Below are 11,999 nucleotides of genomic sequence, written 5' to 3'. Positions count from 1 at the left end.
CAGACCTATAACCGGCGCTACGTTCTCAGCCTTTACTGAGCAGAGAGGACTCAGCTTCTCAGGGCTCAGATCAAAGGCTTTTTAGTCTATTTTTAGGGGAGCTGAAGCAAACCTAATTTGACTCAAAGCACCCCTAAAATAGGAGTCGTTTTTTAAATACTGTATGCGCTTTTTACATTAAAAAGTGAGATTGAAAACCATCTTTGGTTATTTAAACCCTTTCATTATGTTCTAGTTAATCAGAAATAATAATAATAATAAAAAATAAAAAAAACAAGTAAACAAGCCTGATGGAGCTCGTTAACTACAACTAAAATGTTGAGCAACGCATCCTGTGATGTCTATAGTTCTGCTGCTATAGGCTTAGACTGCTGGAGGACATAGGGACCCCTTTTTCATCATTCTGCTTCATTCTATCTCTATTCTCCCACTGCAGAATCTGTTAGTTCAATCTCTAACGTTCTGCTCTCTCTGCTTTTTCTCATAGTAGCTTCATCTGGTCTGTTCCTGTTTGGCTGTGACTCCATCCTGGAGAGAAATATCAGCTGTGCTGCTGCCATCAACACCTTTGTTTCTAGATGTTGGAGCTTGGCCTGTTTTCCAGTGTAGTCCTGTTTCTCTGACTGTGACTAACTGGATGTGCTCTCTTCATCCTCCCATATAATTTTCACACTGTGTAAACAAATTCAAGGTCTAATACATAAATAGAAACATACACACAGAATATAGGAGACAGGGTGTTTGAACCCTAGCACGCAGAAACATTGGAAAGCAGTAAACCGTTGCTGTATTGTGGGCTGTAACAGCGCAACACATGATCGCCATGGGAAAAACATAGAAAATGGGTTAACTTTCCACCGCTTTCCTACCTGGAGGCGTAACCATGGAGACCAAGTGTCAGAGATAAAGAGTCGTCGGCTAGCTTGGATCGCGGCTGTAAGACGACCGATGTCAATGAGAGTGTGTTCCCTGCATTTTCATTCTGGTAAGTTAAAGATGCACGGTTTTATTTTATAGCCTACAGTGTTTCTTTCCTTCAACCACGACGCCACATACATGCCTGAATGCGCGCCCAGAGACGGTTCATATAGCATTTCATCCTCTTCAGTAGAACACACCGCCAGTCTCTACAAGGGCAGGGACATCCCTCTCCATTTTCAAAAAACTCCTGAAGACCCAGTTTTTTAGAAAACATCTCTCATAGCGACACAAGTTTTGCTGATCCAAGCACGTCTTGTAATGTAATCATATATATATATATATATATATATATATATATATATATATATATATATATATATATATATATATATATATATATATATATATATATATATATATATATACAGTGGTGTGAAAAAGTGTTTGCCCCCTTCCTCATTTCCTGTTTTTTCCGCATGTTTGTCACACTTAAGTGTTTCGGAACATTAAACTAATTTAAACAATAGTCAAGGACAACACAAGTAAACACAAAATGCAATTTTTAAATTAAGGTGTTTATTATTAAAGGAGAAAAAAAATCCAAACCATCATGGCCCTGTGAGAAAAAGTGATTGCCCCCTAAACCTAATAACTGGTTGGGCCGCCCTTAGCAGCGACCAAGGGTTTGCGATAACTTGCGATCATTCTTTTACTGCGTTCTGGAGGAATTTCGGCCCACTCATCTTTGCAGAATTGATCTAATTCAGTTACATTAGAGGGTTTTCTAGCATGAACGGCCTTTTTAAGGTCATACCACAACATCTCAATAGGATTCAGGTCAGGACTTTGGCTAGGCCACTCCAAAGTCTTCATTTGTTTTTCTTCAGCCATTCAGTGGTGGACTTGCTGGTGTGTTTAGGATCATCGTCCTGCTGCAGAACCCAAGTTCGTTTCAGCCTGAGTTCATAAACAGACGGTCGGATATTCTCCTTCAGGATCTTTTGGTAGACAGCAGAATTCATAGTTCCATTTATCACAGCAAGTCTTCCAGGTCCTGATGCAGCAAATCAGCCCCAGACCATCACACTACCACCTCCATATTTTACTGTTATTTTTTTCTGATATGCAGCATTCCTTTTATGCCAGATGTAATGGGACACACACCTTCCAAACAGTTCCACTTTTGTTTCATCGGTCCACAGAATGTTTTCCCAAAAGTCTTGGGGATCATCAAGATGTGTTTAGGAAAAATTGAGACGAGCTTTAATGTTCTTTTTGCTCAGCAGTGGTTTTCTTCTTGGAACTCTGCCATTCAGGCCATTTTTGCCCAGTCTTTTTCTGATGGTGGAGGCATGAACGCTGACCTTAACTGAGGCAAGTGAAGCCTGCAGTTCTTTGGACGTTGTTGTGGGGTCTTTTGTGACCTCTTGGATGAGTCGTCGCTGTGCTCTTGGGGTAATTTTGGGCGACCGGCCACTCCTGGGAAGGTACACCACTGTTCCATGTCTTCACCATTTGTGGATAACGGCTCTCACTGTGGTTCACTGGATTCCCAGAGCTTTGGAAATAAATTTATAACCCTTTCCAGACTGATAGATTTTAATTACTTTCTTTCTCAATTGTTCCTGGATTTCTTTGGATGTTTGGCATGATGGGTAGCTTTTAAGGATGTTTTCGTGGACTTTACTGTGTCAGGCAGCTCCTATTTAAGTGATGTCTTGATTGAAAACAGGTGTGGCAATAATCAGGCCTGGCTGTGGCTAGAGAAATTTAACTCAGCTGTTAAAAACCACAGTTATAGTATATTTTAATGAGGCGGGCAATCACTTTTTCACACAGGGCCATGATGGTTTGGATTTTTTTTCTCCTTTAATAATAAACACCTTCATTTACAAATTGCATTTTGTGTTTACTTGTGTTGTCCTTGACTATTGTTTAAATTGGTTTGATGTTCCGAAACATGCAAAAAAACAGGAAATGAGGAAGAGGGCAAACACTTTTTCACACCACTATATATATATATATATATATATATATATATATATATATATATATATATATATATATATATATATATATATATATATATATATATATATATATATATATATATATATATATAAGCAGCCAATAACATGGCGGCAACTCAGTGCATTTAGGCATGTAGACATGGTCAAGACAATCTCCTGCAGTTCAAAGCGAGCATCAGTATGGGGAAGAAAGGTGATTTGAGTGACTTTGAACGTGGCATGATTGTTGGTGCCAGAAGGGCTGGTCTGAGTATTTCAGAAACTGCTGATCTACTGGGATTTTCACGCACAACCATCTCTAGGGTTTACAGAGAATGGTCCGAAAAAGAAAAAACATCCAGTGAGCGGCAGTTCTGTGGGCGGAAATGCCTTGTTGATGCCAGAGGTCAGAGGAGAATGGCCAGACTGGTTGGAGCTGATAGAAGGGCAACAGTGACTCAAATAACCACCCGTTACAACCAAGGTGGGCAGAAGAGCATCTCTGAACGCACAGTACGTGGAACTTTGAGGCAGATGGGCTACAGCAGCAGAAGACCACACCGGGTGCCACTCCTTTCAGCTAAAAACAGGAAACTGAGGCTACAATTTGCACAAGCTCATGGAAATTGGACAATAGAAGATTGGAAAACCGTTGCCTGGTCTGATGAGTCTCGATTTCTGCTGCGACATTCGGATGGTAGGGTCAGAATTTGGCGTCTACAACATGAAAGCATGGATCCATCCTGCCTTGTATCAACGGTTCAGGCTGGTGGTGGTGGTGTCATGGAGTGGGGAATATTTTCTTGGCACTCTTTGGGCCCCTTGGTACCAATTGAGCATCGTTGCAACGCCACAGCCTACCTGAGTATTGTTGCTGACCATGTCCATCCCTTTATGACCACAATGTACCCAACTTCTGATGGCTACTTTCAGCAGGATAATGCGCCATGTCATAAAGCTGGAATCATCTCAGAATGGTTTCTTGAACATGACAATGAGTTCACTGTACTCAAATGGCCTCCACAGTCACCAGATCTCAATCCAATAGAGCATCTTTGGGATGTGGTGGAACGGGAGATTCGCATCATGGATGTGCAGCCGACAAATCTGCGGCAACTGTGTGATGCCATCATGTCAATATGGACCAAACTCCCTGAGGAATGCTTCCAGCACCTTGTTGAATCTATGCCACCAAGAATTGAGGCAGTTCTGAAGGCAAAAGGGGGTCCAACCCGTTACTAGCATATATATATATATATATATATATATATATATATATATATATATATATATATATATAAAGGATCTTTGATAACATTATGGTTCATTCATCTTTCTGTTGCTATCCCTCTGCTGACAGCAAAAATTTGTACTACAAAACAGCTGCATTAACTAAGTTACCTTCGTACGGATTACTGTGTTCCCACTGTTTGCTGGCTTTATGATCTGCAGCTCCTGAACCCATCCATTCATGAACTGCACATGAGACTCCAAGGACTTGTAGCTTGGGAACTGTTTTGAAGTATAGGCGCTCACTCATCGGTGCTCCACTCATTGTTTGGAACTTCACATGGATCCAAATTATTAATAATGCTGATTTTGTCAACATACCGGTCCCTGGCTTCTCTATTTAACGTGTCCCGGTAAATTCCAGATCCTTTTCGGGATTTTAACATCTCTCTACTTCTACGTCTGTTCGTTCAACAACGTTGTATCAGAGCTATGTAAACGTTCCCGTAGCCATCAACATGGCCGCCACGTCCCACAATGCAACACGTATCCCAAGCCCTATTCACTTTGAGTATAAACCAGGCTTTAGCGGTTAGGAAGCGGTTTGGGATTCAACCTTCAGGACCCAGCAGGTAAGAGTGCAGCTGACTCCTCCCACCCGAGACGAAAACTTTCACGCTTCACGCGTGAGACTTTTAATATTAATCTTTTAGTGCAGTAAACAGTTTTCATCATACGCTTTACGTAGAGTCATCTAATATAATCTAAAGCATAACTAACTTCTTAGGTCTCTTAATATCATCGGTTCTTCACTTCTTGAACCACATCTCAGTCTTTGGTTCTGTTTTCAGCGTTATTTTTTAGTTTCCTCAAAAGGATAACTTCCTCATATATTGAAGTAAATACATGTTGCTCTCACTTTAGGATCCAAGTAACATTTTTACAAAAACATTTCAAACATTATTCTCTATTTCTGTATCTTATTGAGTAAACAGGTAGTCCTGATGCTGGGGGAGAAAGTCTAACTTTAATAAACATCCTGGATTATTATTGTTAAACTAGTCTGAATGTTGATTTCTTAGTTTTCCTTTAAGTTTTTACAGAGGTACATCTAGTGCATTATTTAACGATTCATAGAATCTCTAATTTATGGAAATTTATTGTCTTTAAATACTTCATAGGCTCCTGTTGATTTAATTTTTTATTTTATGTTGTAGACAGTCTTAATTTAGGTTTTCCTGATTTATTTACTTTTAGCAGCTTCTTTTGCATCCTCTAATATTTATATTCCATACAGTTTACAGGTAAACATGTTAATTTTACATTCTACTTTGTGCCTTGATAATCACTAAGAGGTTCATATTGAATGTTTTTATTTAATTAATTTGAATCATGACTTTTTCTAACATTTAGTTCTTTATACTATTGACTGTTGGTTTTAAATCACTGACTTTGGGAACAGTTCCAGAGTGTCAGCAGCTGAGCTCTATGTAATATCCATTAATAGTTTTCCTACCTTACTATGACATTTGGCACAAACCGTGAGTCTTCCTTCAGAAAAGGTTTCAGGTTTAGCAGCGTCTGTGAAGAGAAACTTAAAGCAGAATAATTAGTACGTTGTTAATGCAGAATGTGCGATTAAAACCTGGTCCACATTGTGTCCTGCATTAAGGAGGCTGAGCCTTTGTACTTAAAATAAAACTGGTCTGGAAATCTTTGATCTTTTCCATTCAAACCTTTGATCAATTAATACATCATGTTTATCAACCTTAAACAGAGAATATAGTCATAATGAAGAAAACTGATTTCTAATATTTGAAATAACGTCTGTAGATTCACTGTTGGCTGAATCTTTACAAATCATAGCTGGCGGTTTTTCAACTTAACTGTTCCAAAAACAAACTAAAAGTAAAAAAAGGTTCAAACAGCATCCCATAGGATTCAGGATGTAACCGTTGTAATGATTTACATAGTGGCAATTAGTAACATATTCTGAACATTTTGAAGCTTATTAATTACTGCTTATAGTTTTCCCAATATTAATTCAGTCTTTGTAAAGTAAACATCAGCAGGTTTACACAGAATGTCAGAGTGAGTTCTGTCCCCCAAAGCTGGAAACAAGCTTTTCTAAGATGAACAGAAAAAAGAAAAGAAGAGACAAAATCTTACTCTAATGTTATTAACTTATCTAAATCTCATTGTTGCTTAATTCTAATTGCATGAACTGATCAGCATGTTTTCTCTAAGTCCTAAAATGTCTCTACTAAGTGTGATATGAGATATTCTTCCTCATGCTGGTTCTAAGTCTCATAATGTGCTCAGCAAACTTCACATCACTCTATATTAAATACTGACCATATTTTGTTAAGCGTTTGTTTTAGAAAGTATCTGAACCAGAACGTAATGCATTATGATGTTACAAAATAGTTTTGCTATAAAGAAAATCATGACATTCAAAGGTTTGGAATGCAAGTTTATATTAAGATAATCACAACTGCTCTAAGACGTTGATTACAAATTTAGTTTGCAATAGATGCTTTAGAATTAGAAGTACAGTTAAACCTATAGGTTGTTTTTTCAGACAGAATAGATGTTATTTTAGACACCATGTAAATGTTTTGCTGATCTCTGCTGTTCTACATAAATAAACCATAATTCACTCACTCTGACCATAAAGCTGTGTTAATTTGATTATCTGATGTGTTTGGCTTTTTGCAGCTTCTTCACATCCAGCGACAGAAACCATCTCCTATTTTGGCTGAGCTTATTAATTAATTGAAGTTTTTATTGATCTCAGCAGTGGCTGCCATCGTTGGGCACCAGAGAGCAATCAGAGTTAAAGGAATAGTACACCCAAAACATGATTAGCCTTCATTTTCTACTCACCCCCATGCTGAACAACACTCTGGAGTACTTTTTTGATATCTCAAATGCATCTGGAGATCTGGGAGGCTTCTTGCTGTCTGCTGACATTCAAATAATGGAGGTCTATGGTGACCGAGACAGAAAGGTCCATAAAAGTCCACAAAAAACGTGTCAATATTCCTCCATACTGCTCGTCCAATGTATTCCAAGTGTCCTGAGTGGGTAGCGTCCAGAATTTACTCGAAACGAAGTCATTTAGAATGTTTTTAGAGCATAAACAGTAGTGTATAGGATTTCCTGAAAGCGCGTTCACGAGTCTACGGAAACCGCGGCAGACCAAACCAGATGAAAGTGCGCATTCAGCTCGGCAGAGAACTCATGCTCTTCCTCAACACTGAAGTCCTCAGACATTTTTCTTTCGTTGTTTCTTTCTTTGCACAGGTAAACAGCACATTTCTTCTTCTACGCTTGCATTATCGGCAGAGCAGACGCTGAATGCGCACTTTCATCTGGTTTGGTCTGCCGCGGTTTCCGTAGACTCCTGAACGCGCTTTCAGGAAATCCTATACACTACTGTTTATGCTCTAAAAACATTCTAAATGACTTTGTTTCGAGTAAATTCTGGACGCTACCCACTCAGGACACTTGGAATACATTGGACGAGCAGTATGGAGGAATATTGACACATTTTTTGTGGACTTTTATGGACCTTTCTGTCTCGGGCGCCATAGACCTCCATTATTTGAATGTCAGCAGACAGCAAGAAGCCTCCCAGATCTCCAGATGCATTTGAGATATCAAAAAAGTACTCCAGAGTGTTGTTCAGCATGGGGGTGAGTAGAAAATGAAGGCTAATCATGTTTTGGGTGTACTATTCCTTTAAGCTCAGAGGGGATCGAGCGTTTTCTGTTGCAGCTCCAAAACTTTGGAATGGATTGCCGCTGCACATTAGACAGGCCACCTCTCTGTCTCATTTTAAAACTCTTCTTAAAACCCACCTCTTTTCTTTGGCTTTTAACACCATGTAGAGAATTGATTTTATGTATACATGCATATTTTTATCCTGTGCGGGCAGTGCTTTTATTTTATTTACTTTTATTTATTTTAGTTATTTTATCTTTTTGTGCAGCACTTTGGGAACCTTGTGTTTATTTAAACCGTGCTATATAAATAAAGTGGATTGGATTCACGTGTGCTGATCTGCATCAAAGTCACTGCGACCCTCAAGAGGTGTTTACACAGACGCTCTCTGTTTTTGCCAAACCCCCTCATGCAGCCTTGGAGACCATGGTGTTACTAAGACTCAAAACTGACCTTTAACTTTGGTTGCTAAGTAAGTATAGGGCCATGCTGTAGGATAGATTCTGATATAAGACAATAAAACTGCTTCTACACCATCAGCACAAGAACATCCATCCATCCATCCATCTTCAGACACGCTTGTCCAGAGTGGGGTGGCGAGGGGTGCTGGTGCCCATCTCCAGCAGTCAATGGGCGAGAGGCGGGGTCCACCCTGGACAGGTCGCCATTTCATCGCAGAGCACAACATCCTGCCTGAAAAGCAGCTTTGTTTTTTTTCACCACCGTCCTTCCTCTCCCGCTCCATCTACCTGCAGCTCGTCTTCACCAGAACTCATCCCTCATTCCTCTGGGTAATTACGATTCTTCTGGACCCAGAAAATGCTGAGTCATGTTCCTGACGGACAGACGGAGCTCTGATGGGCTGAACAGTACCTTCAGGTCGAGTTTCTCCAGAGCCATCCGAGCTTAAATCTTCAGGCGGTGAATGAGAGTGGGGCTGTCTCTCTGCTCTCTGATTGGTCAGAAACCTGCAGGTTGTCCAGCAGAGGGAGACATCCTGGCTGGATGGAGAAGCTGTTTAGATCCAACAGTTTCTGAATATTTTAGCAGATCAGAACCACTGCTGAACATTCTGGAAAGATTCTAACCTTAAAGTGAAGCTGTGGTTTTGAGACAACCTGCTAAGGGATCAGAATGCTAACCGGATCCGGGAAACTCTAAGGCTGCGTTCATCCTGCAGCCTGAAGTCACCCAAACCCGATATTTTTGCCCTCATGCGACCTGGATCGGATCTTTTCATGGCAGTCTGATCGACACACATCCGATTTTTCCCAATGGTTCCCAGGCCGCTTGGCTCTGAATCTGATCTTTTCAAATGCGACCTGTGTCTGAGCGGCCAGGTCGCATTCATCTGACCTGAACGCCATTAAAACCCGACCAAGGTCACTATTCTGCGTCTTGCCATACAGAAGCGGCAAGAAAAACAACAACCATGGCGGATGATGATGCGGAGAGCAGTATTTATGTTTAACCATAAGGTTGGGAAAGATCGCTAGATGCGCTCCAGCGCTACCATCCATGTTTACTTCCATAAACACAGAACACGCTGCTTGTGACATCATCAGAGATGGGAAGTAACGAAGTACAAATACTTCGTAACTGTACTCAAGTAGATTTTTCTGATATTTTTACTTTACTACTTATTTTTATGGTGACTTTTTACTTCTACTCCTTACATTTTTACACAAATATCTGTACTTTCTACTCCTTACATTTTAAAAAATTGTCTCGTTACTTTAGTTTTGAATCATTTCAATGGAGTTACCGTTATTATTTTTCACGTCATCAATACCAAATTCAATCTAATTGGATGGGAATCTACGTTGCATTTGACGCACCGCTACAAGATGAATCGACAGATTCGGCGGTATTCATTGGCGGCAAATCATTGCAGCTTGGTGGCGGTGGCGTTAGCATAGTAGCATGGACGACGAGATGATTGAAAATGAACACAACGGAGATCTAGTCCTATTGGCAGACATCCATTTAAAATGTAGGCAACGGCATGAAAAAAGTGGTTTCTACTTTTACTTTTATACTTTAAGTAAATTTACAAGCCTGTACTTTGTTACTTTTACTTGAGTAAAGAAGTTTAATCAGTACTTCCACTTTTACCAGAGTATTTTTTAACACAAGTATCTGTACTTTTACTCAAGTACGGAAAGTGAGTACTTTTGCCAAGTACAGATATTTGTGTAAAAATGTAAGGAGTAGAAGTAAAAAGTCGCCATAAAAATAAGTAAAGTAAAAATATCAGAAAAATCTACTTGAGTACAGTAACGAAGTATTTGTACTTCCTTACTTCCCATCTCTGATTCTCACCTCCAGGTGGCGCTGTGGGAGGAGCTACAGACTGAAGACAAGAAGAAGAAATGAGTAGGATATTTTATTCCTAAAGAAGTCAACTCTGAAATATTTTCTCTACATTTCTTTAATAAAACTTGAACTATAAACGTTCTTCAGTTCTACAGAATACCGACAGATTGTCAGGTTTTCCTCCTGGTTTCACCAGAAGATAAAGTTTAGTGAGAATGTGATGATTCCACCCGGAGAGGACGGCCGGGAAGGTTGGATGGTTCCAGGCAGAATCTCGTCTCCTCTGACTCTTTGATCCGAGGTGTGATTCCTGTCCACTCTCTCTCTGAGCAAGGCACTGAACCCCGTAGTTCCAGCAGGAGGCGCTACAGGGCGAGCAGCAGCAGCTACAGTCGCAGGTGTGATTCCCAAATATTTGTGTCGTCTGTGCAGAGAAGCTGCTGAGCAAGGCACTGAGATCCAGCATCGTCGGGTCCTTTGGAACCGAACTAACGATCTTCACCATCGTCTTCCAGCCCATCGGCCAATCAGAGCCTCTCTAAGGTTAAAGAGGAGGCGACGACTCAAACTTCGGGGGAACCGGAGGTCGACTCGGGCGGAAAGGAGGTCGTCTGCAAACAGAGACGTTACTGGTTTTATTACCTTAGAGTTTAGTGCCACTGGTCAAACAGATTCTAAACAGACTGGTTTCTACTGGGACCACTGGTGACTGACGGACTAATGCAGGAAATAAGGTTAAAATAAAGATGCACTAAGATAACCTGCTTATTGAGATCTTCCACATCCTGAGAAAAATTCACCAGTTTACCTTCCAAAAAAGTTAAAAACAATCCTCTGGACTTTGTTTCCAAGTTTGAAGACGTTTCTCTTCCATCCAGGAAGATTTTTCAATCCAAATGTCAGAAATAGCGTTTAGTTCCAGGTTTTATCCAGCAGCCCAACTAAGCCTGGTTTTAGTTTAGAAAACATGCAAATAGAAACGGATGAACGGGTCCCCCCCTTTGGAATGGGGGTCGTTTGGCTTCTTTGTTAGCCTGCAATGCCCCATACCTGTCTATGTCTCTGAAAGGGGGGTCGTTAGAGGGAATAGTTGGCCTGGATGAACAGGTGAGGTCTTCTGTTCTCCTGTAAAGGGGTTGGAGCTGCGATGATAGCAGGAAGGAATCAACTATCACTGCTTTGGAGCCCCCCCCCTCTGTTTAAGGTTTTTCTTTTATAACATAGATGGCTTCCTTCACGCCCCTCTATAGCCATCTGACTTCTTTGTCCAAAATGTGAACATTCTAGTCCTCAAAAGAAACTAAAACCAGGCTTTGTTGGGCTGCTGGATAAAACCTGGAACTAAAAGCTATTTCTGACATTTTAAATTGAAAAATCTTCCTGGATGGAAGAGAAACGTCTTCAAACTTGGAAACAAAGTCCAGAGGATTGATTTTAAACTCTTTGGAATGACTCTGACCTGGATGGCTGAGAATATTAGCTATTGAGCTAATGCTACGTCCTAAACAAGAAACAGAAACAGCTTTCAGGACTTTTCTTCATGAAAATAAGAAGCTGGTGTATAAATATTAGTGTTAGTCTGGATATCATCAACAGTTATAACCTGTTTTTATACAGTCACACTATTTGAATCTTATTTGTTTGGGTTAAAACTATTTTTCACGCAAAGAAATATAAACAAATAGGGACCCCTTTTTCATCATTCTGCTTCATTCTATCTCTATTCTCCCACTCTGCAGAATCTGTTAGTTCAATCTCTAGATTGACTACACTGGAAAACAGGCCAAGCTCCAACAT

The 11,999-nt window shown here is 40.2% G+C and overlaps 1 protein-coding gene across 6 annotated transcripts in view; it reads right to left on the bottom strand.

Annotated features, from left to right (window-relative positions):
• Positions 1–10,257: 10,257 nt before the first annotated feature.
• The window catches only part of adam15 (ADAM metallopeptidase domain 15), a 48,470-nt gene continuing 46,728 nt past the window's right edge, over positions 10,258–11,999 (bottom strand). For all 6 annotated transcript variants that reach the window (XM_038272583.1, XM_038272584.1, XM_038272585.1 and 3 more), the window contains one exon: positions 10,258–10,813. In XM_038272583.1, coding sequence (XP_038128511.1) covers positions 10,747–10,813 — 67 coding nt within the window. In that variant the 3' untranslated portion in view covers positions 10,258–10,746. The remainder of the gene's footprint in view (positions 10,814–11,999) is intronic.

The sequence above is a fragment of the Cyprinodon tularosa genome, unplaced genomic scaffold (assembly GCF_016077235.1).
Source record: "Cyprinodon tularosa strain WSP-4 unplaced genomic scaffold, ASM1607723v1 ctg839, whole genome shotgun sequence".
NCBI classification, from domain to species: Eukaryota; Metazoa; Chordata; class Actinopteri; order Cyprinodontiformes; family Cyprinodontidae; genus Cyprinodon; species Cyprinodon tularosa.
The sequence above is the reverse complement of the archived record's forward strand: the minus strand, read 5'-3'. Positions and strand labels throughout refer to the sequence as shown.